The sequence below is a fragment of the Pan troglodytes genome, chromosome 13, assembly GCF_028858775.2.
Source record: "Pan troglodytes isolate AG18354 chromosome 13, NHGRI_mPanTro3-v2.0_pri, whole genome shotgun sequence".
In the NCBI taxonomy this organism is placed as follows: Eukaryota; Metazoa; Chordata; class Mammalia; order Primates; family Hominidae; genus Pan; species Pan troglodytes.
The window spans coordinates 69220094-69239496 of record NC_072411.2 but is presented as its reverse complement, the minus strand read 5'-3'; the positions used below and the strand labels follow the sequence as shown (position 1 = coordinate 69239496).

The 19403-nt window shown below is 35.8% G+C and overlaps 1 protein-coding gene across 3 annotated transcripts in view; it reads right to left on the bottom strand.

Annotated features, from left to right (window-relative positions):
- XIRP2 (xin actin binding repeat containing 2) overlaps positions 1 to 19403 on the bottom strand; it is a 372894-nt gene that overhangs the window by 37794 nt on the left and 315697 nt on the right. For all 3 annotated transcript variants that reach the window (XM_054679927.2, XM_063790543.1, XM_003309290.6), the window contains 2 exons: positions 9797 to 9957; positions 3765 to 3899 (listed from right to left, as the gene is read on the bottom strand). In XM_054679927.2, the coding sequence (XP_054535902.1) occupies positions 3765 to 3899; positions 9797 to 9957 (296 nt within the window). The remainder of the gene's footprint in view (positions 1 to 3764; positions 3900 to 9796; positions 9958 to 19403) is intronic.

The window sequence follows — 19403 nt, the reverse complement described above, 5'->3', positions numbered from 1 at the left end:
TTAGGCCAATTGCTGATCTCCCAGACAAACTGTTACCAAATAGTCAGCTAATTACCCTGAAACATCTGACTTCAATACATTAGGAAGCAAACAGACAGATTGGACTTTATTATTATACCTTATTAAGTTATTACTAATTGTGGCATTAAATATTGTCAGAAATCCAGAACAAATGTTCTTTCTTTTAACTCTAATTAAACTTGATTTCCAAATTAATATTAATTACTATATGTCAAAAAAATAAATATTTTTTGGCCAGGGGCAAATAGCAGGGAAATAAATCTCAAGGACTTTCAACAGCAAAGAGATTGAAAACACTATCAGAATTGACAACATCTTAGGTAAAGACAGAATTAACTACCTGTGTTTACCAGCAAACATCTTGTCCAAAATCCCTGCTGATAAAAGAAGTGATTTTTAGAATGCACTTAGATAGCATTAAAAGTTGGACTATCTAAGACATAGTTTTTCTACATTTTCCCTGCTATAGCCAAATTTGACATTTATCTCAATTTTCCAATAAGGATTACAAATTAAGGCCATTTAAAATAAGACACAAATAAGACACAAATGACTTTTTCCTTTTTTTTTTTTTTTTTTTTTTTTTTTGAGATGGAGTTTCGCTCTTGTTGCCCAGGCTGGAGTGCAATGGTGCCATCTCGGCTCACCGCAATCTTCACCTCCCGGGCTCAAGCTATTCTGCCTCAGCCTCCCAGTAGCTGGGATTACAGGCATACGCCACCACGCCTGGCTAATTTTATATTTTTAGTAGAGATGGGGTTTCTCCATGTTGGTCAAGCCGGTCTCGAATTCAGGTGATCTGCCCACCTCGGCCTCCCAAACTGCTGGGATTACAGGCATGAGCCACCGCACCTGGCCACAAATGACTTTTTCTTTTACTTTCCTACAGACTTCTGCATACGGTCTTCATTCAACAAATGGTGTTTACTAGTTTATTCTTACCTGTATTTCTTTTATATTGTATTTATATTGCCTTGCATTATGGCTTAGCTTTATTCAATCCTCATGGAATTATTGGATAATATTAACATTATCTAAAAGTAGATAATGAAACTGAAGTTTAGAGAAGTCACTACAGCTCCAGATACATGCAAATATTCAGAATTCTAGGGCATGATTTTTATTACTTTCATACACATTCGCAGAGCAGGGACTACATATATTATAATAATAAACTATATTTGCAAGGAGCATATAGTAGATATATATTTTTGTTTGATTTTGTTTTTACCCAGCATATATTCTTCATTGAAAACCATATGCTGAGAACTTCCATTTAGGGAAACAAGGTACAGAGGTCTAAGCCAATCAGCATCCTCTTGCTACAGCAATTAGATATGTAAGGAGCATGTATATTCCATTCAGAGCCAACAAGATGCTATAAGCCTTTTTCTTGGGACTTCTGGGAAAATGATTCTTACTTTCTCTGCACTCCTTTTGCTACAACCTGGGGGAAACTTGGATGAGAATGGGGCCAACCCAGTGGAAGTGATTCTGAGAGGTTAAGAAGAAGAAATCTGATAAAGGTGATACTTTGTTTACTGTTTGAACAGATGTTTGTGTGGAGCTTACAATGGACCAGGCAATGTGTTAAGCACTTCACAAATACTAAATCATTTATTCTTCTAAACAAATCCATGGGGTGGATACTGTCATACTATTGACTTTATAATTAGGGAAACTGAGAGACAAAGATGTTAAGAGACTTGTCTAATGTCAAACAGTTAATAAATAAAGGAGCAGGAATTTGAACCCAAATGACCTAGCTCCAAAATCTGCGATCTTAGCCACTTTGCTAGGACCATACTTTAAGCCCCTACATCAATGATAAGGTGATACATATTTGACAGTGTTATTGAAAGAAGGAAAAAAAAAGAAAGGAAGGAAGGAAGGATTTGTTGCATTTGCCAATTTTCCCGGTGTAAATATTCTCACTATGGCTGATTTCAAGCTGTTAGCAAGATGGTGTCTGGTTTCCAAAACTCCCCAAAATTTAATAATTGGAGAGTTGATACAAGCCAGCTCTGGTACTCCACTGGAGCTTACATCAAATCTCCCTTCCCCAAGACTATTTTTTGTAAACCTGTAATATTTCTTTTGGTTTAGGCCATTTTTGGGGGTTTTCTGTCTTTTGCAGTATTAAAGAGTCTTAACCAATATCAAGTTTCACAGATATGGAAATATTTTCACATAAATTGCTCTTTGTCACATTAAACCTCCATAGTAACCTAATGAGATAGGCAAATCACTCAACAGTTTTTCCATCCTACTCATCAGAAACTGAAGACTGAGGGGGTTATGAATTTGGTCTGTGCAGTACTGGTTACATAGTATGCCAGACCCAGTGTAAAATGAAAACGTAGAGTCCCTTGTTCAAAAGTTGTTGAGAATTTTAAAATGGAGACAGAAGAGTGTTAAACAAAGTGCCTGGAGTACAGGACCCTGTGCAACTGCACAGGTCACATATCCATGAAGGTGGCCCTGGGTCTGTGTAACCCTGAAAAGTAGCAGAGGTGGTGTGTAAACCCAGATCCACAAGCCCCATAGTCCATAGTCCCCACTGCTTCCCTTCAAAGTGAAGGATCTATAAATTCATTACTGATATTTCTATGTAGAATTTGTTATTTAAACTATTAATGATAGTAATATTTTGTATTGTTGACCAGTTTAAACACACACATCTACACTCAAAGACTCCTACATTGCAACAGTTATGTATTAGATCACAAGTACCTTAATCTTAATTTCTTATTTATATTAAGTTTCCTTTAGGTAATATTAAAAAGAAATCTTGCCATAAATTTATTGAGCTACCTATATTGTGCATTTTTAACTTTGCAACCAGAGCCAGAAAAAGGAAACAAATAATCTTTCACATATGAGATTTTTAATCATTGTACCTGATATGCCGCCTCACCCCCTGCCACACATAGCACGCAATTGCTTCATTTAAAAAAATTTAGGCAACTCTATACGTCCCGGGGATTAAAAAAAAATACATTGACTTCATTTCTCACTACAAAATTTAAGAAATACCTCAGTTGCCTCCTTCCTCATGGAAAACATGGGCCTAAGTACACCTGTTTACAGTGTAATTACTATTAACATTTTTCAAAGTCTGATGAGTTTTATTACTAAGATTCTCACATTCAAAAATCATTAAATCTCATGACAGTATTTTGTGATATATAATAATGAAATAATGAAATCAATGAAATGGGAAAAAATTTATATAAGATAACATTTGGAGGTCATATTATGTGGTTTTATGTAACATCTGGGCTCTACTATTCAATGAGGATTTTAAAGAAAACAGAAAGCTCCCCACCACAATAAACAGCTGAATAATGCTTCCAACTTAATCTATGCAAACAACCAGCAGCTAGTTTATTATGAATTATAACCTAGAAGCAGAGGCTCAGTATAAACATTGCTCTCAACAGTTCAATTTACCTGTTGTCTAACCTAGACTATTTAATTTTCATTTATGTCTGAAACATTAGAAGATGAGAGGTAGAATATTCCAGCACAGTCTCTAGAAATTTGGCAAAAATGCTTCAAGTAAGTAAATAAATACATATATATGCTTTAAAGATGATTTTCTAGAACATTTCAAAGCTACAGTGTTTGTTAATGAGTAATGAAAATAAATGTATCACTAAAGAAAGGAGATTTCTACATTGGCACCAAAATGAGAGCATTTCAACCATGCCTGATTTACCCATCACCTGCAGTAGTATTACCTGCTCAGATCTGTTCTGATGTTGATATTGGTATTGAGCAAAGGTATTGCGGGAAGAAGTAATTTCGTCCTCAAATTGTTTCTTCACCTTGGCCAAACCACCAGGCACTGTGCACATTTCTGATTCTTCCATCATCTAGGATGATTTAAGAAAAAGGAAAATTCAGCTTTACAGCTGTGCAGGATGGGATTCTGAAGCTATTTTAAAAATAGTTGACATTTATTGATAGACAGTATCTTAAAAAGATATTCACATACACCATTATTTCAGTATGTCTTTAACAAAAACCTTAATAAATATATTCTCTCTGGGTTGTTTTCTCATTTATCAGTCTTTTGATATAAAGTCAGAAGAATTTTCAAAGTATTGAGTTAATTCTTCTAATCTCAGATAAATTTTGATGTCTGCAGGTAAGACCTATTAGATTGCATGGTATTTCTCCTGTAATATACAGACTAGCGGGTATAAGAATAATGGACTCAATTTTAACCCTCAATAAAGTTGTCATTAAAATCCCAAACATCTATATAGGGAACACATTATTAAGAATAATTTTAAAATCATTTTTACTCCAAAAATTTAAAATTATTAAGGATGAACAAAATAGCCTCAGAATATTCCTTATGTAAAAATATTAATATGAATAATGAGACTACTTATGTGATTTTTGTAGGTATTAAATGACAGAATATGTCATTCTGTGAGAAATGGACACCTATTACCCACATTTTAAAATAAGGAAATTGAGACTTAGAGAAGTAAGACAGTTATTACGTTCTCACAGCTAGAACAGAAGTGCTGGCACTGGAATTTCAATCCACATCTGTCTGTCTTCATTACTGTCCTCAAAGAACAGGCAGAAAACCAGCAGCTACACTACTCCAGGATTAGCACACCCCAGGCATCAGCTCTGAGCACTGGCATGTCAGAATCAGGGGGCTTTAACATTAGAAGGGTTCTAGTCTATCACTGTCATTTCACAAATGAGAAAACTAATTTCGATAGGTATCATTGGAAGCAATTTGAAAAGCACCTGAGTACTCCTGTGAGACCTATGCCCCTTCGGGAAGTGCAGAAGTAGCTCAGGCGCATTGGTTTTGATGATTCAGCACACTCCAGAGCCCAGCAGGCACTCAAGCCCAGATGGGATAACTCTCAAGGAAACAGGCCCCATGCCAGCCTTCCCTCCTCCAGGAAGATTCTAGGTCTGCTCGCAACTGGAAGACTTGGCAACACTTCAAATCAGAGCAGGTCTCCTGAGGTCTGACCCAGTCCTGACATAACCCTCAAAGCCTTAAGACCTCGAAAGTAACTGGGGACCCAGGAGCTGAGAGGTTTCTATACCATGGACTGGGGACTTTGGGGGTCCTGGATCTTTAACCAAATAAGTAGTTTTTCAAATAGATATTAAAAATGTAGTGCCTATCTTGGGGTTTGGGTTTCCCATACTCCAGAATATTATAGACTAATATTAGGATTATCTAAATTACTAGCAAATACTCAAGTTGTTGCTTTACTAAGTTAATAACGTTTCCTCATTTATGTGGACTATCAAATATTTCAGAATATGTGTGGTGGCCCTTTGAGAAGAGATGACTGTGCTCTTCTATGAACTAGATATATATTGTATCAAATTCTGCAACAAACTTTAAATGCAAATCTTAATCAATTACTTCTAGTTGATGTATGTTAAGGTCAGAAAAATGTACAGCACCCCTTTTGAAATTTAAGATACAGTGAAAAAGGGGAAGGGTGAATTAAGGCCACAATATTTATTTTACCCCTTTTGCCATTTAATTTATATAAGTGGCTTTCCTGGATAAATTATATATAGATAATCTATAAGTATTAAATTATAGACATTAAGGTAATTATTAAGAAGAACCTTGCTGTTTCAAACAACTATTCTGATGTCCCAATCATGTGCAAATTAATCTGGCAAGCCTTAGTATTATGCTTATGACCGGATGCTCTCCTGGTAAATGCATTTTCACAAAAAGATCAATTCTTATACTGGACAGGTTGCCTCTCATCTATAAAATGGATTAAAAAACAGATATACCAGCCTGGTGTGGTGTCTCATGCCTGTAATCCTAGCACTTTGGGAGGTCAGGGTGGGTGGATCACAAGGTCAGGAGTTCGAGACCAGCCTGGCCAACATGGGGAAACCCCATCTCTACTAAAAAAATACAAAAATTAGCCGGGCATGGTGGCACATGCCTGTAATTCCAGCTATTTGGGAGGCTGAGGCAGGAGATTTGCCTGAACTGAGGAGGCAGAGGTTGCAGTGAGCCGAGATTGTGCCACTGCACTCCAGCCTGAGCAGCAGAGCAAGACTCCGTCTCAAAAAAAAACAAAACAAAACAGATATACCCATTACTTTCCTGCGCTTTAGAAACAGACTACATTACACATGCAAAAATTCATACAGTTGATTTTTTTTTTTTTTTTTGAGATGGAGTCTCACTCAGCCGTCCAGGCTGGAGTGCAGCAGCACGATCCCGGCTCACTGCAACCACTGTTTCCTGGGTTCAAGTGATTCTCCCGTCTCAGCCTCCTGAGTAGCTGGGATTACTGGCACCCGCCATCATGCTTGGCTATCTTCCTTCCTTCCTTCCTTCTTTCCTTCCTTCCTTCCTTCCTTCCTTCCTTCCTTCCTTCCTTCCTCCCTCCCTCCCTCCCTCCCTCTCTTTCTCTCTCTTTCCTTCCTTCCTTCTCTTCTTTCTTTCTTTCTCTCTTTCTTTCTTTCTCTTTCTTTCCTTCCTTCCTTCCTTCCTTCCTTCCTTCCTTCCTTCCTTCCTTCCTTCCTTCCTTCTTTCCTTCCTTCCTTTCTTTCTATCTTTCTTTCTTTCTCTTTCTATTTTGTATTTTAGTAGACATGGGGTTTCACCGTGTTGGCCAGACTGGTCTTGAACTGCTGACCTCAGGTGATCCACCCGCCTCAGCCTCCCAAAGTGCTAGGATTACAGGCATGAGCCACCGCGGATTATTTTTAATAGTAGTACTAATATCATTCCTGCTACCCCTGGTACTATCATTACGCTACTGCAGCTGCTCATTCACCCAAGTGAGACAAATCTTCTGAAATATGGTTCAGTGGCGGTGCTAAGGTTTCCTTGTTCCACTCACGGGTAGATGAAAGTTTACACATGTGAGATGGCAGGACCTGCCCAAGAAGCAGTCTGTGGTCATAACCGGGAGTAATGCTTCCTTGCTCAGGTGGGGACTGTTCCTGTGACTTTACCTTATTTAGTGTCATGCTCTAAATATCCCAACTAATGAATGTTATCATTGACCCCATAACTGAAATTGCTTTGTGTTGAAACTTTTTATGTTTATTATTATTCTGTGTTTCTTATTATTTGGCTCAGCAATAAGGTTTGGAATCTAATGGGTGTGCTGATAATAATATGCTAATTTGAACACCTAACAGTTAAATCTAGGTAAATATATTACACAGTCCTCAAGTTCTTTTTACAAAAAAACTGTTCTTGGTTTATAGGGCATAACAGAAATAACATAATTTTGGGAGTTGGACAGACAGTGCTTCTAATTCCAGCCCTGACAATTAAAACCTTGGGCTACAGCTCTTGAACTTGGTTTTCTTTCTTATAAACTGGGCATAGAAATATTTTTCTCACAGATTTATTGTGAGTATTAAAAAAGGTAAAGGGAATAAAATTGCACAGACTTGAAAATGAATCTGGCATTTTAATTCATTGCTCAACAAGTATTACTTCTCCCTCTCTTTTAGGGGGCTTCTATAGACCACCACTGTTTCATGGGCATAACTTTCATTTAGATACAACCAAATGCCATCTGATTGACTCTAAGACAAGGAAAATATATTGTCTTTACATGTGTAAATATGATTGAGATATAGTAGATTCAGTTTGGGTCTGATTCTGTGACTTCCAGATTTTGCACTTAAAATTTTGGGTTAATTGTGGAGATACAGATTTAGTCACAGGCAGTTTCCATGATTTTTTTGGTGTGTGTGTGTGTGTGTGTGTGCAGTGGGGGTGGGGGGGTGGCTTGAACAAGCATTTCATGCACATGATTAAATAAACAATTATTTTGCTTTGGTTTAGATATTTACCAGGATTCTGCTGAGATAATATATGTGCTCTTCTTTCTCACAATATTTGCTTAGGGCCAAACCATATACTATAATATGTATTTTGGGGGCCAAAAATACTTTCTCATTTAGGGAAGAGGAAGAAGTTGAATTCAGTTAGAAGAGCACAAGAGTCAAGAGACTAGGAATCTAGCTTGGCCTCCTCACTACCTAATTTTATAATCTATAAGTAACTTTCTCTTGCTTTTCTTGTCTATAAAATTTGCAGGGAAGAGAATATTACTAAATTCTTTATATGTAGACATTTTGAGATTAGCCCTAAAGTTTTTGATTTTGTATTAAATAATGGGATCATTTAGTTTCCTTATGTGTCCAATGTAAACATTCCCTTTTTAAACACATCATAAATATATATCATGCCTTGATACCACTTTTTTAATGTGTATTCTCTTAGTACCTGGCAAGATCAATCTTCCTAAATCAAATATTGTTTACTAAATAACCAGTCTTTAGGCATTTTCAAAATCAACTGTTTCCTCGTGAATCATTTCTCTAATTTAGAACACGAATAAGTTCCTCAATGATCCAGCAGGGGGTGCCATCGAAGAAGACTGGCAGGAGGTACTATAGTGCCACTGTTTATTTTGGAAGTGATCTAGATACTTATTTCACTTCTGCACATTTATTCCAAATCTAAGCTGTGTCTAAAATGTATTTTAATGACTATGTGAAAACCTAAATGTCATCTAGAATTGCATTTTTTAAATGAGTTTGGCACAGTCAGCCTTGTCTCTAAATAATTTGTAAAGAAGCATGTTAAGTGTAGCTATTTTAATACACAACCTTTTTTGGCTTTTCTCTCTCTCTCTTTCTCTGTCTCTCTCTCTCATACACAACTAGGCTAATTTGGAGATTATAATTATAAAAGAACATTCTTATATTCCATTAAGTTGAAGGCCACAGAATACAGAACTCCAAAATTCTTTTGAATATGACTTTATAATGCATTGGCTCTAAAAACTGGTGGTCTTACTGAATCCTGCAGTTTCCTATAATCATAATTGGTTTAGCAGAGTGTCTACATTGCTAATCTCTCTCATTTTTATGTTGATTAAACCTTTCCTAATGGATTTAGTGCATACAGAGAAACGAGAAAAGCCAAAGAAATTATACTGCCAGTGAATTTCAATGAACCATATATGAGACCAAGGAGGGTGGCGTGCAAACCCACGTTATTAAAATTTGAAATTAATTCCCGACCTTCCTGAGGAGAATATCTACAGGTTAAGTGCTAATGATGATAATAATAACACATTTATACAGCGCCTTATGGCTTACACATGAATTATCTCTTTGATTCCTCACCAAGACTCTGTGTGGTAAATGATGATCCCCATTTTTCAGTCAAGGAAACTGAAGCTCAGAGAGAAGTTAAGATAGTAGTTCAGGGCTGGGCACAGTGGCTCATGCCTGTAATCCCAGCACCTTGGGAGGCTGATGCGGGCGGATCACGAGGTCAAGAGATCGATACCATCCTGACCAACATGGTGAAACCCTGTCTCTACTAAAAATACAAAAATTAGCAGAGCATGGTGGCATGCTCTGTAATCCCAGTTACTCGGGAGGCTGAGGCAAGAGAATCACTTGAACCCAGGAGGTGGAGGGTGCCGAGATCATGCCATTGCACTCCAGCCTGGATGACAGAGCAAGACTCCGTCTCAAAAAATAAATAAATAAATAAATAAATAAAAATAGTAGTTCAGATTCACACAAGTAATAAGTAGCACAGTTGAAACTTAAATTCAGATAGTCTGGATTTATTTCACACACTATTTTTGTACTCTTTCTACTTTAGCCCCCTGTCCAGTAGTATTCTTACATTTCAAATATAAAGAGGGAATTGGGACAGAGAGTAAGCACATTGCCTAGTGCAAAACCATTAGGAGCAGCTTACATTAGCAGAGAAGCTGGGGCAGTCACCCCTGGAAACAGCTGCCTGGTACCTCGCCATCCGCTCCTTCAGGGAGACCACTTCGTGGAGGTCTGACACACCCTCGCCCCGAGCAGCACTGTCTTCTGCAAATCCACTCTCAGGCTTATTAGGGCCAGCAGTCACTGAAAGCAAACGGAGCATGCTTAGATATGTGTGTTAAGCTTTAAGAAGAAAACAGCATCACCTTATAAATGGTGAAGCATTTAAAATACTTGATCTCGTAAAATGGACTGTAGCATTTCACAATATTTTCAATGTCTCATGGTCATCTCCTTCAAGCTTTCAAGCAAAGTTACAAAATGTGTGTATAACAGCATAAACTTAGGTAAACAGCAAAAATTTATCCCCCCCTACTCTTGCAATTATTGTGATGAGAAATACTTAGTAACAGATATATAATAACAATTAACATTCCTCAAGCACTATGTTTTGAATTTATGCTAAATTCTATGCGCATTTTCAAATTTACTTTTCTAACAATCTTGTAAGGTAGGTAATATAATTTTCTAAAAATTTATATAAGAAAATGAGAGTCACGCCTATTAAAAAACTTTCCAAGGGTCACACCTTTCATAAGCGGCAGATTTGAATATGGTTTGACAAAATCTTTAACAAGTCTAAGAGTTGCTCCTTTCTTCTCTCCTCATCCCTCAACCTTTAAGGAGATATGTCCAGCTAAAATATGCAAATATTGTGAATATTATAGGCTGTGGATTTTTTTTTTCTTTTCTTCTTAGGGGCATGTATTACATAAGAAAGAAGTAATAGTATCATTAGAAACAGCTTTGTCAGGCACCCATTTCAGAGAGCCTGATATTTACCCATGAAGCCATCTAGTTGGCAAAAAGGCAGGGTAGGAAGAATTACATATCTGGAAACAGTGTGAAAGACTGATTGCACAATCACAGAATAGCAGTTGTTAGAAACAGAATGATCTTAGAGATCATCGAACCTAACCCAATCTAATCAACTCTTTTTAGGCAGAAGAAAACGTATGCCTGAATGTTTCCTTATGTGAAAGGAACATAAGGACCCTCCATTGTTATGTGATTCTCCACAGCTATTTAGCTTACGTATGCCAGAACTGATCTCAAAACTAGTTTTTCTTATTTAATCTAGTGATCTTTGTTGTCATTCCTCTGCTTGATGGTTTACTATTCACTCTTAGATGGTTTTGATTCCAAAATCATTTCAAGGGCATGATATAGGTATGTATACATGTGCTTTTGTATATGAGTTTATGTATATGCATCACTCATTCATGCATCTCCTGCCTTCCCTCTTAGGGCTGGTAGTTTCTGGGGCTTACAGGGTAGGGCTCTTTGTAGTAGTTTCTTATTTGGGTTGTTATAATTTAATCACTATCAACCAAGGCCCAAATAACCTCTAGTAAAAGACAGCCAATCTGTTCCCTCTCTGCCCTGTTCTTCCTCTCTCCTCCCTCAACTCTGAGTCCCCATGTTGAACCATCTTATTGAATTGCTTGCTTTTTCTATTAGCATCTTCAAGATTTATGTACACAACAGCAGTTGAGAACAATTTCTGTGGCCTAGAAAAAATTAAAAATCATTTTCATTTTGACACCTTCCTAGAGTATTTGGTTTTCCATAGAGACTTCTTATTCAGTAAACGCTTTCATATATTGTAATTAAAATAGTAAAAATACTTAACATACTATCAAAAAGATACAAAGTATAAAGGAATAAGACATTGTATTATATGAATGCTGATTGTACAACGTTGATTATGTTTATGACAAATGCCAGCTATCTTTGAAATTCACCTGTCATCCAAAACCTCATAGCCATACAAAAGACTCCTCCACTTGATTCTGATAAAAAGAGATTCCCGCAAATCACTGAAAGACTTTCACATGCTGAGGAAAAGCTCTTTATTTTTCCCTGTGGATCATCTATCTGCACAGATGAATTCAGTGTACATTCAACTGTGCTGTTCTTACTTTGATGTGAATGAATGTCATATAGATTTTATTGAACATAACACTCTAAAGTTTTTCTACATTAAAATATAAATTTTATTTTGTGTGTTATCCATAAAAGATGCCATTCTTTTGGTAATCCTAATAGAAGTTCAGACTTTTTTTTGGTTAAAATTTACAAATAGTATTTAGCTTTCAAATATTTGATTTTTATCATTTTTTAATGACAAAATGCCCAATATTATTTGTCAAAAAAAATCAGTGGTCTGATTTGGATTCCATTGCTCATGGCCATCATAGAAAAGACTCTCAGCCAGGCGCGGTGGCTCACACCTGTAATCCCAGCACTTTGGGAGGCCGAGACGGGCAGATCACGAGGTCAGGAGATCCAGAACATCCTGGCTAACACGGTGAAACCCCGTCTCTACTAAAAAATACAAAAAATTAGCCAGGCATGGTGGCGGGCGCCTGTAGTCCCAGCTACTTGGGAGGCTGAGGCAGGAGAATGGCGTGAACCCGGAAGGCGGAGCTTGCAGTGAAGCCAAGATCGCGCCACCGCACTCCAGCCTGGGCGACAGAGTGAGACTCCGTCTCAGTCTCAAAAAAAAGGGAATGATAAAACCATTAAGCACGCAAGTCAGACAGGAAAGGAACAAACTAAAAGGCTAAAGTACTCTGTGAAAAGGAGGAAGGGAAAAATTAAATTTTCAAATGACTATTTCTGTTAGAAAGCATTATAAATATTAATATAACAAAATCATTTTGTTGCAAGTTTTTGTCTCTGAGGCTTAGAGGTAATTTATTGTGCAGACGAGTAATCCAAAATCCGAAGAAGTTCAGTGAATTCTCCCAAATCTTGAGTTAATGGTATAGCTGGGCTTAGAATTCATTGCACACTAAACATAGAAAGCATGCATTTATTCACACATAAGAAAATAATTTATAATCTATTCAAAATATTCATTCTTTGTGTAATAAAATACATCCCACAAAGCAGAAAAAACATAGAGAGGCACTTTGAAAGAAAATAAAACACTAAAAAATACAATCTATTACCATGGCTATTAGATAAAAAGGATAAGAATGTCTTTTTTAAGGGTTTTGAGGTTCTTAGAAAAAATATTTACATTTTAATTTCAATATAATATACAAAGTCATATACTATAGATAGATCCAACTTATGCCCATTTCTACATTCTTAAATCATGAGAAATTGTGTGACTAGAGATCTTTTTTCTCAAGCCCCAAACATATGCTTTTCTTCTGCAGTTTTTAAAAACAAACTAAATCTATTAATAAAATTTGACCAGGTTACAGAAATTCATTATGCCTTCCTGAATTTTACTTTCTATGGAGAGTACATGTTTAAAACATTTAAAAAACACACATTGGTACAATATTTATAAGGCAGAACACTCTTCCTTTCTTGACCAATTATTCACAGGTCTGCATTCTGTAACAGAGAGGATTGAATAGCAACCCCTCTGTGTTTCCTTGAAGTTGGTAAGATGTCAGAGACAGAAAACAGTGAGGAATAGTCAACGTAATATACATTCTAGAATTTTCTCCTAATTTTACAATTTATATAATCAGATAAAGAATTCTTATGGATATGCACAGATTAATATATAGAAATATTTCAAAAGGATCATTGATAGATCTGTTATGAACCATCCTAAACTAGCTGTACAAGAAATTTCAAATTTGGAATTCAGTGATTTATAAAAATGATATGCTCTTACAACATTAAGAAGTGAAAAACCTATCCTCATTTCCTATTAAGCAATCATCCAAAAATCTGAAATAAGTTATAAATATGATCCTAAAATTTTCATAGAGTTACAATTTGGAAATAAAGGTCAATGGCTTGATACATAGAGCTAGGGTCAATGTGTTGCTCAAAAATACTGTCAGATCCTGAAAAAAAACTATGCAGAAGACACCTACTGTGTCTGGGTTCACAATCTTATTTTGTGATTGTCACAATCTTATTTGACACAATCTTTGTCACAATCTTATTTCTAAAGCCAGATTGCATCTCATCACATTTTCTAAATGTAAATATTTCCTATTACTTTCAAAATATGAGAGATAGATTCTTAAATTGTAGTTGTGGACAGTCTTATGGAAAGGATGACTGTGTAACAATACAATTGACAATACTGGATGAGAGATACATTAATACTAGGTGCTTTAAAAGTGGCTTAAACATTGCTTAAATTTGTGTGAGTCATCTCATTTCTTTTCCCTTCTCCCTTCCCATTGTGGACAATGCAAAAGTCTGCAGAACAAAATGGAAAGCACTTTGAACTCCTTATTTCTTTCAGAGACTACTTGATAGTGTCCAGGTTGTGAGGCTGATATGAGCCACGTCTGATTTTTAGCAGAGACTTGGCCCATATGAAATCAGAAGACAAGACATTTGTCAAAGACGAGAAAAGAACTAAAGATATTCAAGCATTTTGAAAATTAAAATACACATTGAAAGCAGTAAATAGGATAATATATGGTACAGAAAAGAAAATAAATAGCATATTAGCAGCAATATGAAATATGGTGAAGATGGAAAACAGAGGAAAATCCATACTACAGGCATTTCAGTGTGAGGATGGGGAAGTAGATAGAAGAAATAAGTTATACTAGAAGAAAAAAATTTGCCAAAAATGAAATTTGGGCATAGATTGAAAATATTTACCACAATCCAGGAATAAAGTTAATTTAAACATACCAACACATTGGCAAATCCTGGTGAACATTTTAAGTTCATGGAAAAAGAAAAATTCTGCAGTTATCCAGATACATGAAGAGTATCTGTAGTAAAGAAACAAAATTCAGATATCCTTAGATATATCCTTTACAACGCCGAACACTAAAGGGAATTAGAGAACCAATTACTGGTTACTGAAATTTTAGTATTGTGAACCAGAGTCTACATGGGTCCAAGTTGATAACCATGTGAGAGGGCAACAAAAAGTCAAACACAGACCATGTAATAACAAAGGCAGCCCAAAGGAAAATGAAGGCCCTCAAAATATAATACCTAAACAATAAGGTAGACATAAAAATGGTTGTATTTATTTATTTATAACTAAAAGTATTAGTCATAGAAATAATCAGAGGTCAAACTTCACATCGAAGGATGAAAACAAGTAATCTAATGGTGTACCATGTGCAATAAATAGATGCAAAGCAAACCCTACAATTTAAAAAATATATTGGACAATAAATTATCAGGCAAATATAAATGAAGAAAAGTCATCATTACTATGCTACTTTCATGCAAAGTATCCTTAAAAACAAATTATTCATATATTAAATGAGATAGAAGACCATTCCATAGCTAAAAGATACCATCCCACTATGAAGCTGGAATAACTGTTGACCACTACATGCTAATTAGCACAGCACAGCAACAGTAAAAGGCCATTAATAACAAGGAAAAGGAAACCTTTATGGGAAAATAACAGCTGCGGGTGACTTTAACATATCTTTCCACATCTTGCCAGATGAAAGTTCAAAAATAAATGATTTTGAATTATATAATTACTTATATAATTAATAAGGTTTGTATAATTAATCATATAATTGATAAGGTTTATTTATATTCATTCTCACTAAACAAATATTGGTTATCTACAAAAAGCATAAGATACATTCACTATCTTTCAGGGCTTTCAGTATAGGAGAGACAGGGTGTTATAGCCAATGTGTAATAGGTTTGTAGCAGTTGAGTTGGGAGCCTATAGTGGGGACATAATCCACCTGGGTATGTTAGTGAGGCAGGTGTCAGGAAAGGCATCCTGAAAATCGAACATCTGTACTGAATCCTGAAAGAGCTGGCCATGTGAATATGTGCTAGAGAGAAAGATGCAGAAAGGGGATGAAACTGAAGCACTATCAACAAATTGTGCTGGGAAAATTGGGTAAAGATTTTTAGGAAAACATTAAGAAATCCCCACCTCACAGCATATTGCAAATGAAATACCAGATGGCTAAAGAGTTAAATATTTTTAAAAATTATGAATCTTTGGAGAAATAGAAGTAGTTCATAAAATGGTTTCAACTGGACTTTATAAACATAAAAATTCAAAGTAAAAAAAATTTACGTGAGAAAATAAAAATTGGAAAATGATAATTATAATAAATACGTGTGTTTGTTTTCAATAAACACTGATGGGCCAGAAAAAAATGTTAATATTGAATAATGGATAAAGAACTTCAAAGAATGATTTACAAGTGAAAACTTCATAGCAAATATGTATAAAGTGCTTTCTATGTGTCAGAATATGAATCCATTTAATATTCTCAATCATACCAGGAGATAGAGGCTATTTTATTTTTTATATCTATTTTACAGATAAGGAAACAGAGACAGGTTCTAAAACCTGCACCAGTTCAGACCGCGGGTGAGTTTCAGAGCTGAGAAGGGAAGCTCAGCAATCTGGCCCCAGGCTCTGTGACAACTCCAATTCTGATGCTACCTATTAAGAAGGACAGTTGTTCAACAACAAACAAAATCACTACGCTCAGTAAACAAATGAAGGAAAAGTCAAACAACAAAGAGATGCCTTTTTCTGTTATGAACTGACTCATACTGCATATACAATAAAAATATCCATAATATTCCCAGATGGTTAGTCCAGTGTATTTTTGTGACACAAAATAAATTCTAAGGTTAACAACAATTTAAACTGTTGAGCAGAGAAACCAGAATTTATTATTTTTTCTTTGAAATTTGCTAAAATCAATGTAAGAAGGCTTCATTTAATGCCACCTAAGAACCAGGTGAAGTGTGCTGGTGAGTCCCATGGAAGCCTGCAAAGCTGAAGCAATCATAGATACCAGCTTCAGGAAGGCAAGCACACTTCAGGTGACACATCAATAGCCATGCTGCTTTATTCTGGATGCATTATAAAGAAGTCAACTGTTTAGTTCTTGAAAAAAAAAATTGATTTAGAACTACATTGGGAGAATGATAAACTAAATTCTGTCAAACTTAAATACATGATCTATAATCCAGCTTGGATTTGTGTGCGGGATATCATACCAATACACATATCATAGGCTCAGAGCCATTAGCATGAATAAAGTTTTCTATAATTCTCAATATTTGCAAATCCCTCAGCTAATAATAAAATTCATCTCTTTTAAGCATTCAGAATGCTACTGCCAAGTAAAATTTGTAATCAATTTGAGTTTTATATATTCTTATCCTCATTTGAATATTATAAAACCAAGAAATAGATGGAGAATAAAATGAAAGCAAGTGTACAGCACAGTCCTGCATTAATTCAGAGTTCTTAAAAAACATGGAGAAGAAGGGCGAGGGAATAAAAATGAGTGGAAGTAAGCACAAAAACCATCTTGTAGCTTTTTTTTCCAGCAAATGAACACAGAGACTCAGATTCCATTTCTCAAACTAACCTCCCTGTGATCCTATTCCCCCAAAATGCATTGTGTTATTGTATGTGTACTTGTTACCTTCCCCAAAATCCATCCATTTATCTGATTATTTGGGCTTTATACATTAACAAAAGAAGATCTCTCATGGTAATAAAAAGGATTCGTTCTTGCTTTCTTACTAAGTCTGTCCTAGCTAGTATTCTCCTGGTTCACCAGATACTGGAAGAGATTCTTTAAATCCAGTTGCCTGTTAGAGGAAGAAGACAAGATTTAGCATTGTAGTAGACAGAACATCGGTCCCCCAAAGATGTTCACATCCTAATCCCCAGGACCTATGAATATGTGACCTTACATGGCAAAAGGGATTTTGCAGATATAATAAAGTTAAGGATTTTGAGATGGGAAGATTATCCTAGGTTATCCAAGTGGGTTCAATGTAATCACAAGGGTCCTTGTAAGTGAAAGAGGGAGTCAGGAGCATTGAGACAGGAGATGCAATGACTGAAATGGGAGAGAAAAGAGATTGAATATTCTACACTGCTGGCTTTGAAGATGGGAATAAGGTCCACAAATCAAGGAATACAGGCAGCTTCTGGAACCTGGGAAGGGCAAAGAAGCAGATTCTCCCCTGGAGCTTCTGGAGGAAGCTTGGCACAGCCAACACCTTACTTTTTTCCCAGTGAAACCCACTTTGGACTTCAGACCTCCAGAACTGTAAGATAATAGATGAGTGCTATTGGAATCTGTTGCATTTTTTGGTAATTTCTTGCAGCAGCAACAGGAAACTGATACAAGCATTCACTGTACACATACATGTGTCTGTCCAAGTCACAAATTGCTACATATTGGATACTTTTAAAGGCATATTTCAGTTCCAGCTCCCTAAATTGCACAGACACGTAAATACACAAACCACTATGTGATGGAGCCATCTCTGAAATTACTCTTTATGACCCAAAAAAGAAATATCCGCCTACCTGATAAGACTCTTAAGTGTCCATTTAGATTCAAATCTCTCCGAATAATAGGACTGTTATTTCTACCTGCTGTCACTTCTTTTTCTATAGACATGTCCTGTGTCTTTTGCAGCTCCTATCATCTCATAGGAAGTACTTCTGGTACTAGAGCAGTTATGAATTAAGAAAATTTAATCAGAAGTTAGGTAATCATTAGTATAAAAATATTGCTAGTTTGGGCATATATGAAAATCTAATCATACTGCTCTTAAACATTTTTAAATTAATCGGTTAGCTTAGAGATTTGGCCAGTTAAAAAAATCAATAATTGAATAAAATGACTTAAATTTCATTGAAATAGTCTAATAAATTAGAATCATTAAAAATGCCTGTAGAGTGTGCATATTTTTACAGCATAAGTCTCTTGTTGGACATTTCTCTAGTACAATCAGACTTATATTACATTATAATAATGATAGCTATCAGTTAATGAATATAATGTGTTAATTATTTTACATGTATTATCCCATTAATTCTCATAACAACCATATATGATGGGTGGTTTATTCCCATTTTAGTGATGAGGAAGTTAATAATATCAGAAGATATTAAAACTCAGAAGATAATATCATATAGCGAGTAGCTGAACCCGGAGTTGATTTCAAGTATTTCTGCATACAACTTTCAACTCTACACAGTCTCTTACGTAAATATATTTTCATTAAAATATAACATTTTTATTTCAAGGTAATTTTTTAATTAAGGGTATGAAACTCTTTTCTGCTTCCTAAAATATATGCACATAAATCCTTTCTAGACATTGACTTCAGCATAATCTAAGGATAAATCAAAGGGAAATAAATAAGCTGAATTTCTACAGCTATCAGTGGCTGTTTTTCATTATTACAAGCTTGAGTTTAGAATTAGAAATCAAAGCAAATTCCTCAGCTATATTGCTTTGGTCACCATAGAGATCAAACTTAAGAAGGGGTTAGGGTTAGGTCCAATTGAACAGAGAAGGGAATAAACTTGACTGTAAGGAAGGGAAAATGCAAAGCAGGGGCCACTGGTCTCATTTGCAAGTGATCTACTGTGCTCCAGGGGATGGGAGGTGGTGTCGCACTTTCATCCAAATGTCCCCTTGTCTCAATCCGCATCACAGGTATATACTGAAGGTATATGGTACTGTTCCTGCCCTTCCTTCCCCTTCCTTCCTTCTTTCCTTCCTTCCTTCCTTCCTTCCTTCCTTCCTTCCTTCCTTCCTTCTTTC